Genomic DNA, 17,841 nt, shown 5'->3' on the forward strand with positions numbered 1-17,841 from the left:
GCGCAAGGCAAGCTCTTTACCCACTGTACTATCTCTTTGGCCCCTCATTGAGTTGAACTTAAAGTTACTTTAGTTAAGCAAGATGAAGACACTTTAGTTGCAAAACAAAAATATAGGCAACAAAAAGATAAAATGAAATTAAATTTTTAAGAAAGGGTCAAGCTAGGTAAAACCTCTAAAGAAACTGTTTAAACTGTTTAAACTCACTTAGAAGTACCTTTGGTCTACCAGAGACCAAAATCAAGCTGAAGAGCTTAATTCAGATTAGAAATAGACAAAAAAAACAGGCAAATTTGCAGCAGCTAGAGGGACTTGCAAGTAAAGGAAACACCTCTGTTACTGCCATGTTCTATGAGTCAGTTTGCAATCATTCTCAGCTTTGTATAGGTTTAGGTTACAAAGTGTGCAGATTACGTTAAGGTAGAATTTACATATTCCACAGTAAGGTAGAAAGTGAACTGGCTGTAGATGACCAGGTCCAGTGAGCAAGAAAAAGTACTGTTCCCTGAGAAGAAATGATCTCCCTCATACGCGGGCTATAGAGACACACTATGGAAATAATAAATGCCCGAAGGCAACAAAGTCTAGGCCAGAACAATAGTACAGTGGGTAAGGCACTTGCCTTACATGTGGGTGACCTGGGTTCAAACCCTAGCATCCCGAATGTGGTCCCCTGAACACTTCCAGGAGTAATTCCTGAGTGCAGTGCCATGAGTAACACTTGAGCATCACCAGGTGTGGCTAAAAACAAAAACAAACTAAAGGCAACAAAGTCTAAGAACTGGTCTACAGACCTGAACTTAGCATGGGGCTGGAGGGCCTGAGACAATGGTAGAGAGAAGCAGACACCTCGGTGGAGGGTGTGGAGTGAGAATGTTCTATGCATGAAACCCTATCAACATTATTGTAAACCATGGTGCCTCAAGTTAAATTTATAAACAAAAATAAATAAAAATTAAAAAGTACTATTCTCAAGTTAACTAGGTAAGAAAACATCTTAACCCCAAATACGGAGATTCTAGGGATCCTGAAGCATGATGCAAAACTCAACGGGGTCTGTTTCTCTGTGGCCTCTTGAATGGGAAGACATTTATAGCTCATCACTGAATGACTTCCAAAGAATACTACATAAAAAGTGATTAAACAAAAGTGGTCTTATAGATCAAATTGGCTCTTAAAAAGTAAGCATTTACTAACTAGCAAGAAAGGGAGTGACTCACTACAGACTTCTTAAAAATAGGCTCAAAATATATAGCTAAAAATATGTAAATGATGAACTTGAGATTCAAAATCCTATTCTCAACAATCTGAGGACTGATAAGACGCCCCCCCCCCAAGTAGGAAGTGAAATGTGAAGAAACTTTTTGTTGTTAAATCAGGCCTTCACTTTTCTCAAATCAACAATTTTCAATGGACGGAGGGAGGAGATTCTGCTTCCCTGGAAATATCTGGCAATGTTTGGAGATGTTTTCAGTAGTCACTCAGAGGAAAAACTACCGGGACCCAGTGAACGAGGGCCAGACATGATTCTAATTCTCCAATGCACAAGTCAGATGCCCTCTAACAACAGATTTCCAGTCCACAATATCAACAGCACCAAGGTCGAAAATTCTGGCTCTAAAGATTCCCCCGACTACCACCTTCCATAAGCAAACTTAACTGAGTTACAGTCCCAACACAAATCCAGCTCTAATAAGGGAAGCTCTAATTCAGTACACTGTCATTAGTAGATGATCTACCTGTAACATGCACTGAGACACCACACCCTCGGGAATCTCAGGGAAACGTTGTCGGAGGTCATGGAGAACCTGAATATCAAGCTGTGGACCGCTCTGCGCCATGCCAGAACAAATGGTGGTCAAGTTTCTCTGAGGAAATGGATGCTAAGCAGCCTTCCAATAGTAGTGATCTTCCAATACTGCAGTCATTTTCTAGTAAAAGAAATCAGAGTTAGGTTTAATGACATTTCACCATATTCAAATGGAAAGCAACAATTTGGTAAAATGGACAGAATTCAACTAAGTTATACCAAATTCCAAAGTTGAAAAACTAACAAGTTCAATGGAGTCAAAGACCGGGGTGTCAGGAATGAAACCATCTGGTCCCTCAAGTAACCCTTGAGTACAGCCAGGTGTGGCCCCAAACCAAAAAATAAGACTTCTCTTCTAACAGCCCGCAATTGGTTTCACTCCCACCCAGGGAGGTGACTTAAACACTTGAGTTTGTATAAACCTTAGCTTTGACCCTTGACGCTTCATGCCCTCCACGCCCTCAGCACTGCTGCATGTGGACCTGAAAGGCCGTCTCAGGATTTGGCCCCCAACTCCCAGCACCACTCGGCATGATCTCCACAGCAAAACAACACAACCCCCTCACTCCCACTCCTGTCAAAAATAACCACCACCTCAAATCTCAATGCTTCAGCTCCATTTTAGTGCTTTTAAAAAAAGTATCAGTAAATGGGGTCAGAGAGAGGGGGCAGCAAGTACAGTGCTTGTCTTGCATGTGGGTTGACCCCGGTTCAATCCCCGGCATCCCATATGGTCTCCTGGGAACAGCCAGGAGTAATTTCTGAGTGCAGAGCCAGGAGTAGCCCTTAGTATTGCTATATATGGACCAAAACCAAAAATAAACATGAAAAAAGTAGCAGCCCCATCATTTTTATTTTCTTTTTGGTCACACCCGGCGATGCTTCGGTGTTACTCCTGGCTCTGCACTCAGGAATTTCTCCTGGTGGTGCTCGGGGGACCATATGGGGCTGGAGCGGTAGCACAGCGGGTAGGGCGTTTGCCTGGCACATGGCAGACCCAGGTTCGATTCCCGGAATCCTGTATTATGCCCTGAGCATTGCCGGATGTGGCCCAAAAAGCAAAAAATAAATAAACAAAATAAAAAGTAGCAGCAAGATTAGTCTAGTTTTCTAGTCTTGAAAATCTATAAAATTTGGTTTTTTAAGGCCACCACATCATTCCTCTAAACCACCACATCATTCCTCTAAACCAGAATAATCATTTTGATATCTGAAAGTATAAAACAGGCAATAGAGATTTGATGATGTATGCCCTGCAGACCTTACATTCTACATGACCTTCAAAACCAAAGAGTTTGAAGACTGAGTCAAGGAAACCCAAAGTCTAAAACAACCAAACAAAAATGCAAATACAAAATCTTGTTTTCAAAGATGACACTGGTCATCTGCCATCAATCAGACCTGCCTAGTTCAGCTTTCACTGAGTTCCAGTGCCATAGGCACATGCACTAAGACGGCAGGACTTGGGGGTGCACTTTGAAACACTCAACCTCACTGACACTAGGAAAGCATGTACATCAGGCAAATATTAAGCTGATAACAAAATAATATAACAACTGGTTGTATCAAGGTTCAATTAACTGATCTACTTTTCTGGTTTTTTTTTTGCTTTTTGGGTCACATCCGGCAATGCTCAGGGGTTACTCCTGGCTTTGCACTCAGGAATTACTCCTGGCAGTGCTTGGGGGACCATATGGGATGCTGGGAATCGAACCTGGGTTGGCCGCGTGCAAGGCAAACGCCCTACCCGCTGTGCTATCTCTCCAGCCCTTTTTCTGTTCTTTTTCAGCCACACCTGGCAGTGCTTAGGGCTTGCTCTTGGCTCTGCACTCAGGAATTCTGGTGGGCTCAGGGAACCATATGGGATGCTGGGGATCAAACCCTAGTTGGTTACGTGCAATTACTTCCTGTAATTTCTTTCCAACCTCTAATCTTTTAATCCATATTTCACTTTTAAATTTTTTGGGAGGAGGGGGGAGGAATAGGGCTGAGGGGTTACTCTCAGCTCCATGGTCAGGAGCTTCCAGGAAAACCAGTCTTTCCAGCATTGCCTTTGAGTTATCTCTTTGGTCCCAAATTTCTCTTTTGTAAAAGGTGAAATATATGCTTACAATCTCCAATACCTAATGAGTTCACTCACTAGATTTTTATGGTCAAGTCTTTTTAATAGAAGCATTAACTGCTTAAAGGACTAGAGTGTATGCAAGCTACAGGCGAGGGTTCAACCCCCGACACTGCATGATCCCCAGGATCTTCCAGGGCACTAGAAGTAGCCCCCAGCAACACTGAATGTGGTTCACGAACAAAACAAAAATAAAAACTAGAGCCTGGGAGATTGCTCAATGGGATGGAGCACATGCCTTGCATCTGCAATGCTCCACATTCCATCTCCCACTATATATCCTCGTTACAAGCACCACAGATATGGCTCTGTTCACCCACAGTACCAGTGGGTCTGATCAAAGTGCTTACTACCATGTTATTTAGAGCAGCCAAATGAAATGCTCACTAACAGATGATTGCATAGAGACATAGCATATTTACACACTGGAATACTACTCAGCTATGAAAAAGATGAGGGCTGGGGAGATTGCTCCAAGTGCTGAAGCACATACTTCACATGCAGGAGTCTTGGGTTCAAACTGCTGCATAGTTGCCTGAGGACTGTCAAGAGCTCCAGATCTCCCTCCATATGGCCCATCTCAAACCAAGATATAGCCATTCACAACAAAATGGAAGAAGCTCAAAGGAATTTTTTTGAAGACAAGTCAGAAGAAAAAAATACATAGTAGATTTCACACATATATGGAATATAAATATATAAAATTGATGAAAAAAATAAAAATAAAATGATGACAATATCATCTCACAAAAATGGCACATATCAGAAATACTGGGAACAATCTCTGTTCGGGGGGAGTGTGAAAAAGTAACCCTCATCCACTGCTGGTGGGAATATTGTTTGGTCCAACCCCTGTGGAATGTAAGAAGGGTACTCAGAATTGAGCTCCTATATGACCCAAAATTCTAATTTTGGGTATCTATCCCCAGGACAGAAAGACATTCATTCAAAAGAATGAATTGCACATTATTCACTGCAACCCTCAGCACAATAACTAAGACTTGGAATCAACCAAGATGTCCAATGACAGACAAGAGGATCATAAAGATGTGGTATATAAACACAATGAAATACTATACATCTATGAGGAATGATGAAATCATGCAATTCACAGCAACATGGATGGAACTGGAAGACATGTTAATGAAGTAAGCCAGTAGGAGGAGGATACACATAGGATGATATCACTTATATATGGTGTTTTAGAGTAAATGGATAAGGAAATGCAACGTTTTTGAGGATACCAAGATAAACATTGGCCCTAGAGTATATGAAGGAGAAGGAAGGAAAGAGTAGGGGTGTGGGGGAGAAGAGACAGACGAGAAGCAATGAGGGCCAAGTTAGGGAATTAAGGCACAAAGGTGGTGTTAAGGAATGAAAGAGCCAAATATCCAAACCATAGAGTCAGCATTGAAATCCAGAGGCCCAAACTTGAAACATCTGAACTTAGAAAGGTGCCTGACAAGAGGGCAGGCTAGAGTCGGGAGGGATAGTAAGAAGAAACCTGGGAACATTGGTGAAGGAAAGTTGACAGTGTTAACAGGATTGGTGCTGCAATACTGTATGGCTAAAATTCAATTATGAATAACTTTGGAAGTCACAGTGCTTTAATAAAATCAAAAGTTAAAGTCACTGATACAATAAAAATTGATAAAAATTTTAAAAAGACATTCTAGTAGATACTGATATAGAACTAAGATAACCTCAGAAAGGGTAAGGGAAGGGAGATAATACAGGAGGAAGGGGAAGCAATTTCCTTTCTGCTCACTGGAAGGGTAAGCCAACAGAATAGAAAATAGTCAAGCCAAAAAGATCAGCCCATTTCCCTAAAAACACCACATTCACTTTTGTATTTAATCCCTAAAATACAACTAAACTAAAACATAATATAATAAAATATATTATATTATATTATAATATAAAAACTATTATAGTATTTTAAAGATTTGGGATATGATGCAGATCAAAACATACCATCAATTCTTGTCCACATATTTCAATGTATGCAACAAACATACCATACATTTGGTCTGTTTCCTAACAACAGGCCTCTACTTTTCATACAACTTGGGAGGGATGAGTTATGGTCCACTAACTTAATGCCAGGTATGGGGCTTAATCAATGTGTGAACTGGAACAGCTAGGCTGCAATCAATCAAACTCCAAGAATACCGAAGAAATAACCCCACTCAAGCACATATGGCCACAGCTGTGGAACGTGGAGCTGTGTAGGCAGTAACCCTGGACCAAGAAAGAAACATTGAGGTGGAAACCCTATAGCCCTCAATGAAGTCACGTAAGCCAAGAGATTCTGCATGGCGGAGCTCTTATTACCTGTAAGCTCTGTGGGGCAATGATAATTCCTGGAGGCAGGCTGGAGACAAAGAGGCAAAGGCAGGATGCTCAGCAATGAGTGGTAGCTGCCCACTCAGGCCTTCTCTTGTGGTGCAGCTACCCCCTTAATTCAGGTGTGCTGGTACTGTAAGTCGCAGTACGCTATATGTGTCAAAAAGCAATTCCTGGGATTTCTCTCAACAGAAGTCCTCTTCCCAGTCAGAGAAGAAACTACCTCAGAGATTCCTTTGCTGTCTAACCTGGCAATTCTCCACAATCTAGGAATAACTATCTCAACACCAGGCACTCCTTTTCTATAGGCTGTTCTGAGTTCAGCAAATATGCAAGGCAGTGGTGCTATGGCCCTGGGTGCTTTACTTTTGCCAGAATCCCAACTCACTTCCTGAAATCATTTTATCAGAAGTTATAAGCCAATAATCTGTGGGCAGAGTCAGTCCATCAAACTGATGGTTTGGACATAGCAATGTTTGGGGATGGTGGTGGGGAGGGGAATAGATGAACCACACATTAAAACTTGAAAGTTTTGCATCAAGGTCTAGCTAGTTAGCTTTCCTTTGAAAAGCCAGAAGATTAGGCACAGTAGGCAACAACTGCTAATGCTGAGGCTTCACTATCTTTGCGAAGAGCTGGCCTAGTTCTCCACGCTTCTCTTAAGTGTCCTAGGTACTGAGGTATGGCCTTGCTTTACTCACTCACATATTTACTAGGACTGTGCCACCTGAAATGTGTTTCATGGAAAGGATGAAGGATAATATAGCACAAGCACTACAGGCTACTGGCATGCTAATTCTGAATGTAACTTCATCATGCAAGTCTGTCGCAGGAGCAACCAGCACACACACCCAGCAACAGGATCTTGATTTCCAACAGCATTCTTCAAATGAAGGGAGTCAGGGATACAAAGGAATCAGGGGATATATCCCTGACGAGAGCAGGGGATATAAAGAACAAGCCTGGATTATCCTGGAGGTACTGGAAGCTAAGGAAGCACTCTAAATATGTTTTAACTATGATGCTGGGGGCATGTCAATGCAGTCACGGGAGCCAGCCAAAAGAGCCCCCAGTGGGCAAAGCTGATAAAATATGGCAACAAAATTAAGTAGTATTATGACACAGATTATGGACAGAAGAAAAAATGGACATCCATGATGCCAAACCAATATAAAGATAATAAATAAATGGGGGAAGAAACACAAATCTCCCATGCAGAAGAATCCCAAATAATTTATGTAGGCAACTCACCCACAGGAAATGGACCATAACTTCCTAATATCTGAACATGAACTACAAATAATTACTTCTCTCCTACGTAGTACAGTACAGAAGTTAGTTTAAAAATAGTAATAAAGAGTGAACTCACAGAGGAGAAAGGTGACAAACTGTGTTAGCCATATGACCAAAATCAGCGTTAACTGAGAAATCATTGATAGTTTCCATCAGAGGCTTCCAAACTTACTTGGCTGATCACCTCCTTTTCAGAAAAAGAAAAATAACTCAACACCCCACCCCTGCAAATCTACCTTCTTTAAGGGAACAAACAGAAAGCACTCCTTCCCCTGACAGTGGCCCACCCCCCGGTTTATTCCAGCACCACTGGGGAGTACCGCCCTCTTTGGGAAATGCTGGTTGAGAGTCTCGATATGGTAATAACGTGAGAATGGCACTTCACCTCTGTGTTCTTCTAAACACCCATAGTCCCAGTTTAACCATAAAAAACATCAGAAAAAATCCAATGAAGAAACACTCCACAAAATACCTGATAAGTTTTCCTCAAATTTGACAAGGTCATCAAAACAAGGCAAATCTGAGAAAATAATCCCAGTCAAGAAGAGCCTAAAGAAACATGATGAGTAAATGCAATCTGGTATCCTGGCAAGACCCTGAAACAGAAAAAGCACAGTAGGTAAAACCTGAGTCTGAATTAGGTAGGGACTTTAGTCAATAACAGTATTTTAATACTGGTCAATTTTTGTTGTTGTTGGTTTTGGGTCACACCCGGCGATGCACAGGGATTACTCCTGGCTCGTGCACTCAGGAATTACTCCTGGTGGTGTTTAGAGAACCATATAGGATGCTGGGAATCAAACCCGGGTCTGCCACCTGCTATGCTATTGCTCCAGCCCCAATACTGGTCAATTTTAAGAAACATGCCATGCTGGGGCACAGAGCTAAACATCTGAGAGCCCAAGTTTGATCCCCGGCACCACGTGGTCTCCCAGGCACTGCCAGGAGTAAAAACCAAGCATAGCGCCAGGTGTGGCCTCTTAAAAAAAACAAAAAAGGTACCCTGCTAATGTAAGTTGGAGTGATACATGAAACTGGGTGTGGGGTATATGGGAAATGTGTACTATCATCTCACATTTAGTGTAAATTAAAAACTACTCTTTTAAAGTCTAAGGTCTGAGAGATCTTATAGCATGTAAGGCACTTGCAAATGGTTCCCTGATCACTTTCAGGAATGATCCCAGAGACAGAAATAAGCCCTGCACAATGCCAAATGGGGCCCAAAAACCAAACCAAAGCAAACAAAAAAAAGCCTGTTAATTTTTTTTAAATACCTCATAAGATGGCTTATGAGCCCTGGCATAGGAATTTTATTCACATCTCCATCTCTGAAAGCACCTTCTTTTCAGTAGCCTGAAAATCTGAGAAAATGAGTACACAGTTACTCTTTGACAACTTCCCCATCAATATGGAAAATTAAATAAAAAAACTCAAGAGTTTTAGTGTCTTTTAAGTAATAGCAGACAGTATGCTACATGCAGGTGGTTTTTTTCCCCCACCAAGGTCAATCTTTTCTTTTATGCCAAATTAATGTCTATAGAAACTCAAATCTAAGTTATGCCACAGAAGAGACCAATAGTTCAAGAAGACACAAAGAGGGGACTGGGAGATAGTTCAAAGGGCTGGGATGCATTCCAGGCAGGCATAGGGTCCCTGGCCCTGCAGTTTCCTGAGGCTGACCAGGTTGAGCCTGGGGGGTTGCAGTATCACTGGGAAGGTCTCCAAGGGAAGATATGATAGTCCAGAACAGTTCAGTGTTTATTTTCTCAAGGTTTCTCAACCCCACCTGGTAGTGACTTAACAGTCTGGGGTCTCCCGCACCATAATTCTCTTTAGAGAAAGACGAAGTCAGGCCCACCAAGCAAATATAAACAGTCAAATAGTATAACTATTTAAAAACCCATTTCTATTCCACTCAGAGCAATTGATACATAGGATAGTAACCTTATAAATTTGACAGATGAACATTCTCTTTGTTTTTGGGCCACACCTAGCAGTGTTCAGGCTTATTCCTTGATCTGTGCTCAGGGATCAATTCTGGCAGTGTGTAGGAGACCATGTGGGGTACCAGGGATCAAATCCAGGTCAGCTACTTGCAAGGCAAGCGCTCTACCCATTGTACCCTCTCTCCAAGCCTAAAAGGAGCATTCATTTCCACTATCCTTCACAAAGTCATCTTTATTCCAGGTAAACCCAGTAATTCAATGTTAACTGTATTGTAGGGCAAAGACTGACATACCAAAGCCATTGTGAATTCAAATTTCAAATTTGTTAACACTGTCAAATTCAAATCCTCTTGAATTAAACTTCATTTTATAACTACAATAAAGCTAAAATAACACTTAGTTTACTCCATTTTCGCTCTTTATCATACTTTTCATTTTTCAGTTATGTTAACCTCATTTCAAATATGAACAAGCCTACATGAGTATAATTTTCTTGTGTGGGGCTGAGAGGGACACAGCTATTGGTGCTCAGGGGCCACATCTGGCTCTGTGAACGGGGCAGCGTACTCAGAACTGGGATTTGAATCAGGCTCACAGCAGCTGCTGCATGCTAGACAAGCACCTGAACCTTTGTGGTATGTTTACTATATGTCAATTACCACTTTTAGCATTTATAATACTGTTATCTTTTTGTTCTAATTTATAACTGTTATCCTCTAGGATTTCTCACTATTGGGCATGAAAAACAAATATGCTCTTGTGGCTACAAGGGCTGGAGCGATAGCACAGTGGGTAGGGCGTTTGCCTTGTGCGCGGCCGACCCGGGTTTGATTCCTCCGTCCCTCTCGGAGTGGCCGGCAAGCTACCGAGAGTATACCGCCAGCAAGGCAGAGCCTGGCAAATTGCCTGTGGCATATTCGATATGCCAAAAACAATAACAACAAGTCTCACAATGGAGATGTTCTGGTGCCCACTCAAGCAAATCGATGAGCAACAGGATGACAGTGATACAGCTATACACTAATTTGTTTTTGTTTTTTGGGTCACACCCAGTGATGCACAGGGCTTACTCCTGGCTTTGCACTTAGGAATTACTCCTGGCGGTGCTCAGGGGACCATATGGGATGCTGGGAATCGAACCCAAGTTGGCCGCGTGCAAGGAAAACACCCTACCCACTGTGCTACCGATCCAGCCCACTGTATACACTAAATATTTAGAGCAACTAACAAAGCATTAAAAAAATTGGAAATCTAACTGGCCGTGGTTGATGTGTTCTAAGGTCTTTGTTGTGTCAAAGATTTTGTTGTTGTTTTGGGGCCACAGGCTGTGTTCAGGAATCACTCTTGGCAGGGTCAGGCACTGTATGCGATGCCAGGGATCAAACCTGGGTCAACCACATGCAAGGCAAGCGCCCTACCCACTCTAGTACTTTTCCAGCCAAAGCTGTGCCAATTCTAAAATGGCATTATTTATTTTACTGAAACACCATGTATACAGATACAAAGTTGTTCATGATTGAGTTTCATACAATATCCCATCCCCCATGCCTTCACCAGTGTACAGTTCTGGCCACCAATGTCCCCAGCTCCTTACACCCACCCCAAGACACTTTTCTTCTCTCGTCCCCAAAGTTTATCCTTTTACGCACTGTGGTTCACAATGACTAATCATCAGGGAAATGCAAACGAAAACAACTATGAGATTATCTAATACCAAAGACTGGCACACATCAAAAATGACATTATTTTTGGAAGGAAAAATGGGACAGCCAATTAAAAAAAATGGGACAACCCATTGGTGACACATGTCAGAAGTAGATTACCTCTACATTACTCAAAGATATTCCTTAGAACAATGGCTTTCAAATGGTGGGCTGCTACCTATGCTACAAATTTACTGGGTGATGACAAATATTTAATGGGAAAAAAAGGAATGATAGAAAATATAAGGTATTTCACACACAGTAAAGGCAAATATTAATTAAAAACATGTTTGAGGTGTATCTATGTACTAAATCGTTATTAAAATGCATTTTCTAAAAATACCCATTATTATAAACTGCTGTCTCAGAATCTGGCAAGGTAGCATAGATTATGTGAAAAATATTTGCTACCTTGGGGCTGGAGCGATAGCACAGTGGGGAGGATGTTTGCCTTGCATGCGGCCAACCCAGGTTTGATTCCCAGCATCCCATATGGTCCCCTGAGCAACCCCAGGGGTGATTCCTGAGTGCAGAGAGCCAGAGTAACCCCTGAGCATCACCGGGTGTGATCCAAAAGGCAAAAAAAATTAAATTAAAAAATTTGCTACCTTTCATGTTTACTTTCAATAGAATCAATGGCAGCTTTCAAATTACCTCATATTTGAGAAACCTCCTGATATGAAAGCTGAGATATTTATAAATATTTGTGACTTTATGATTTTCAAATGCAGACTTCATGTCTTTTATGAGCTTCCTCATATCTTACTGAGGACTCCTGCCTTCTAAAAGTTAACAAAACTGATTTTGAAAGAGGAACAAACACACCACAATCATTTATTTAGCAATTACTAGCCTGACACTTGTTCTGAATGTGCCATCCATTTATTTAATAAAATCGTCACTGAGTTTGGAAATACAGAAGGTGTAGACCCTTAAAAAGTGAGGCACAGACCAGTAGTTACTAGAGTAGGGCAGAATCCTATAATAAGAATTTGCCAGATAAACAATTAATGTGGGATAAGAAAAAGGAGCACTGAAGAAAGTTTCACGAACAAGATAACATTTAAGCTGGGATATAAAGAATGGTTTGCTTTTCTTCTTATGAAAGCAATAAAACTATGATGCTGAAATCAAATCTATACAATCAACCGGATAGATTGCACGCCCTACAGGTGTATTTGACATTTTTTAGTTGTTTGACAGAGCAGGGTGCTACTGGCATTTGGTGAACAGAGGCCCACAACCCTAAACATTGTGCAGTACAGAGGACACAGTACTTGTACACAGTACAGTGCATTCTGTCAGCAAAGAATTATTTAGCCCAAAGCATCGACAGTGCTGAGGTTTTTAGAAACCGCAATCCCGAACCCTGAACCCAGGATGACTACCTATATTGAAGGCGAGAGGCGTTAAAAAACTTGCCAAACTAAGAAGGAGCCAGAGAAATAGTACAAAGGGTAGCATATTTGCACACAGCTGACCTGGGTTTGAACCCTGGCAGAGCCAGGATTAAGCCCTGAAAACTGCCCCAAGAAAAACATCCCCCCAAATAAATTAAGAATAAGCTAAAGGGTTAATGCACATGCTCTGAATGCAGGACAACCAATTCAACCCCTGTATCCCATGGTTCCCCATGCACTGCCAGGAGTGAACCCGAGCACTGAACTGGGAGTTAAACTGAAAGTAGCCACTAAATAACATTGGTTGTGGCCCCAAACAAACAAAACCCATACTTCCTGCCCGGGAGCCACGGTAGGACAGAAGCAGCTGAGCACACCATTGGCAAATTCCTAGGAGGCAGCAGTGCGGGATTCAAACCCACTGATCTCTGCTAAGCCCCACCCAGGGCCAGAAAGGTAAAGGGGGTGGCTTTTTCAGCAGCTGCCAGTTATACTCCCCCACTATAACTCATAAGATCCACCTCCAAGGTAGCTCCACATAGTAACAAAGGAACACCAAAAAGGAAGGGTTTATCCTAGAAGGGGAACGAAGAGATCACCAGCCCCAAATCGCCACAGGCACTATGAGAAGACCACGCAGAACCCCACCATGAGGGGGGGGGAGGAAGATAGGAGCCCTGAAGCCCCAACATGGAATACTCACACACAAAATCTCTTTAATAAAGAATTCAAAGACGAAATGGTGAGGATGTTCAACGAGCTCAAACAGTGAAACGGACATTCAATAAAATAAAGGAGGAAATGAGAGCGGAAATAAGAAAACTAAAAACAGAAATGTCATCATAAAAAATTCAGTAAATGAAATGAAGAACTCAATGGGTGCCCTGAATCATTTAATAACTGCCGAAGACAGAATCAGTGCGTTTGAAGATGCACTCTAGAAAGCACAAAGGCAACAACAGGAGATGGAAAAAGACCTCAAATAGCTCAAGTTTGGGTAAGAGACATATGGTATGAATTCAAGAGGAACAACATAAGAATCATTGGAGTCACAGAGGGACAGGGAGGCAACCCCACTTAGGTAGTAACAGTTAAAGAAATCATCTCGGAAAAGTTCCCAGAGCTGGAAAACGCAAGCATCCAGATCCAAGAAGCCCAAAGGGTACCAGCTGAAAGAGACTCCAATAAAAAGACTCCAAGACATATCCTAATCAGAACATTAAATATCACCGATAGAGATACAATACTGAAAATAGCAAGATCAAAGAAGGACATTACAAAGGATCATCCCTTAGATTTGTAGCAGATCTAGAATATGAAACTCTCCAGGCTCAAGGTCAATGAAGGGATATATAGATAAAAAATGTACTGAAATGAACGCCTCACCAAGAGTACTTTACCTTGCCTAGACTCTCATACAGATTTGAAGGAATTGTATACAACTTCATGGATAAACAACAGCTCAGAAACTTCAGAGAATCAAAATAAACCTTCAAAGATGGACTGAAGGGGCTGGTGTAAGGCACGACAAACCCCACAGGGGTTGGAGCAATAGCACAGCGGGTAGGGCGTTTGCCTTGCACGCGGCCGACCCGGGTTCGATTCCCAGCATCCCATATGGTCCCCTGAGCACCGCCAGGAGTAATTCCTGAGTGCAGAGCCAGGAGTAACCCCTGTGCATCGCAGGGAGTGACCCAAAAAGCAAAAAAAAAAAAAAAGACAAACCCCACAAATACAACAAATTTCTATAGAAAGATGGCACAAAACCTCATGACAATAATCTCTCTCAATGTTACCAATTAAGAGATACAGAGTGGAAAAATGATTAAAAAACTGAATCCAACATTCTGTTGGATTGAATAGTCAGAGTAAACACAGACTCACAGTTAAAGGCTGGAAAACAATTTTTCAAGCAAACAACTCTTGCAAAAAAAGCACGGGTGGCCATACTAGTACCCGATGACATAGATTTCGACAGAAAAGGGTTAGAAGGGACAGTGAAGGCCATTTCCTAATAATCAAGGGATATGTACACCAGGAAGAAATTACATTCCTAAGCATATATGCACCATATGAGGGACCAGCAAAATACTTAGAAGAACTTCTAATAGACTTTAAGGAGGACATTGGCAGCAATACACCGTAGTTGGAAACTTCAACACTGCCCTGTCACTTCTTGATAGATCAACAAGACTAAAACTCTGCAAGGAAATACTGGCGTTGAAGGAAGAAATAGAGGAGAGAGGGCTAGTAGATATGTACAAGACTTTTCATTCCCCCAAAACCGAATATACAGTCTTTTCCAGTGCACATGGGACATTTTTCAAAACAGACCACATGCTAGGCCACAAAACATACCTATATAAAATCAAGAAGATTTTATATCAATGGTATCAACTACAATTTCAGACCATCACTGTATCACTGTTATCCCATTGCTCATCGATTTGCTCGAGTGGGCACCAGTAATGTCTCCATTGTAAGACTAGTGGTTACTGTTTTTGGCATATCGCGGGATACTCTCAACAGCTTGCCGGGTTCTCCGAGAGACGCAGAGGAATCAAACCTGGGTCGGCCGCATGCAAGGCAAACACCCTACCCACCATGCTATCAATCCAGCCCTTTTCAGACCATAATGCACTTAAATACATGTTAATCACACACAGAAGCAGAAAACCAAATCAAACACCTGGAAATTAAATAGCTCACTACTGAACAACCAGTGGGTTAGAGAGGAAATTAAATAAGAATATTTGAACAGACCTATCACTGTCAAGGAAATTGAAATGGTAACCAAGTCTTCCCAAAAACAGAAGATGGGTTCACTAGTGAATGCTTTCAAACCTTTAAAGAGGACCTATTACCAAGTAGGTAATGGGATATATACATATATACATATGTATACATATATGTACACACATAGTATACATAGTATATATACATATATGTATATATACACCATTCAGTATTTGTATTGCAAATCATAGTGTCCAAAAGGAGCGAGCGAGAGATAGAGGGACAGGGAGAGAAATACCTGCCATAGTGACAGGTGGTGGGACGATGGGAGGGAAACTAGAACCATTGGTGGTGGGAAAAGCACACTGGTGAAGGGAGGGGTGTTGGAACATTATATGATTGAAATCCATTCATGAACAACTTTGTAAATATATCACTGTGATTCAATTAAAAATAAAAAATGGCAAAATCTGGAAAAAATATCAAATGAAAAAACATGTAAAACATTTAGCAAAATGTTCAGTACTAAATGCTCAATGTTATTTTCCTAAGGAAAAAAAACCAAAAAAAAAGCCCATACTTCTTCAAAAGGTCTCAAAACATCATCTTGTTTCATGACACAGACATATGTTCTAATAGTAAATATGTTTAAAGAGTGGGAATATTATTTAAAAAGTTTTTGGGTTTTTTTTAGGGCCATACCTGGCGATGCCCAGGGACTACTCCTATCTCTGTGCTCAGGAATCACTTCTGGCAGTGCTCAGGGGACCACGTGGAATGCTGGGATCGAAACTGGGTTGGCTGTGTGGAAAACAAGTACCTTACCTGCTGTATAATGGCTCTGTCCTTAAGTAAGAACATTTCTTTAGCATGAAGAAACTACTGAATCAAAGACGGTATGTTTATATAGTCTTTTCTGATATCTACCAAAGCAATATGATTTAAAAATGCATATTCTCCTTTGCTCATAATGTTAGCTTTATCATATATACAACTCAATTTAATTTTTATTTTTTTTTTTGGTTTTTTTGGGTCACACCCGGCGATGCACAGGGGTTACTCCTGGCTCTTCATTCAGGAATTACCCCTGGCGGTGCTCAGGGGACCATATGGGATGCTGGGATTAGAACCGGGGTCGGCCGCGTGCAAGGCAAACGCCCTACCCGCTGTGCTATCGCTCTAGCACCACAACTCAATTTTATTGAACATGGATTTGAGCCTATGAAAAATTACAATAAAAACTAGAAAGTTGGATAATGAACATATGCAACAGTCCCAATTACTCCTTGGGGCAGGTATTTCTCTTCCTCTTAGATCTTTTTGGGGCAGCTACATTGGTGGTATTTAGGAGCTACTCTGGCCCTGTGCTTGGGGGTCACTCATGATGGTACCCCGGGAACCATTTGGTGCAAGTAACCCAACCTGGGCAATCAGCATGCGAAGCATGTGCTCAGCCCACTGAACTCTTTCTCTCTGGTCCTTGGGGAAGGTCTTTCATGCTCTACCAGATCAACCTCTGGAGGTCTGGGATCTCTGTGAAGGATTGGCAGGTCCCTTTTATTCTAAATCCACTGCTAACTTATCCTTCCATTTCCTGCTGGTTTCTAATAGTAAACTAATTGTTTATGGAATTTGCTTAGGTTCTAAAACATTTTTAGAACATACCGATTTTTTTCATCCATGATCTTAAATAAAAGGAATAGGGAAGAATAAAGTAGATGAACAAATTAACAATATAGATTCATATTAATCAAAATTTTTGTGTTCTGATATAACTACAGGAATATACAGACACTTACCTACAATTTTTCAATTGGTGAAACTTCAACTAAGATTCCTTCTCCAGTCTGACACACAAATCACGGTGAAAATCTTGAAAATGCTAGAAGGCACTGCCCTAAAAATTAAAGACCAAAAAGAGATAATATGCAAACTATTAAAAGGTTTAAAAGTGACAGCACCAACAGGTGATCCGTGAATTGTATTGAAAAATGGTCATGAAAAAGAAGTCACCATTTGTATACTTTTACTGCCTGCAATTTCAGTGACAAAAGTGTCCATTTGATCCATACCGACATACTAACAGGAAATGGTCTGAGTTCCCCAGCTGCCCTGTCCCAAGCTGTTTTGATGTCACCATTTATGCTTAAGGTAGAGCTGGCAACAGCAGAGGGAAGTTTTTCTGAGTTTTTGCTTTTAGAAAAAGCTAGCGAAAGGAACTTTAGCTGCAAGTATCCACCCCATTGTAGCTCCCCCTTGATACACTAGTCATTACATTTTAATAAGCTTCATTACAAAACCGTGCAGAAGCACTTTTAAGGGCCATAGGTCATTACATTTAAATGACTTCCTACTGAGTTTGACTTACACTCTGGTGAATAAAGAAAATTTTCATGCCTTACACTGAACACTGTTCCCTTACTGCAAAATTCAACAGTAGAAAAGGTATATAGTTATTTTTTTTTACTCCTACTCATATGCCACC

The 17,841-nt window shown here is 41.3% G+C and overlaps 1 protein-coding gene across 9 annotated transcripts in view; it reads right to left on the reverse strand.

Annotated features, from left to right (window-relative positions):
• TAB3 (TGF-beta activated kinase 1 (MAP3K7) binding protein 3) overlaps positions 1 to 17,841 on the reverse strand; it is a 67,877-nt gene that overhangs the window by 33,175 nt on the left and 16,861 nt on the right. For 4 of the 9 annotated variants that reach the window (XR_008627364.1, XR_008627365.1, XM_055122371.1 and 1 more), the window contains exons 2-5: positions 17,156 to 17,253; positions 8,846 to 8,932; positions 8,044 to 8,167; positions 1,740 to 1,931 (exon numbers count right to left, since the gene is read on the reverse strand). Coding sequence is in view for 7 of the 9 variants with exons in the window: in XM_055122371.1 (XP_054978346.1) it covers positions 1,740 to 1,841 (102 nt within the window). In the remaining 2 variants the exon portion in view is untranslated. The remainder of the gene's footprint in view (positions 1 to 1,739; positions 1,932 to 8,043; positions 8,168 to 8,845; positions 8,933 to 17,155; positions 17,254 to 17,841) is intronic. The other 5 variants (XM_055122367.1, XM_055122366.1, XM_055122369.1 and 2 more) reach the window with 5 other exon arrangements.

This window comes from Sorex araneus, chromosome X, assembly GCF_027595985.1.
Source record: "Sorex araneus isolate mSorAra2 chromosome X, mSorAra2.pri, whole genome shotgun sequence".
NCBI lineage: Eukaryota > Metazoa > Chordata > Mammalia > Eulipotyphla > Soricidae > Sorex > Sorex araneus.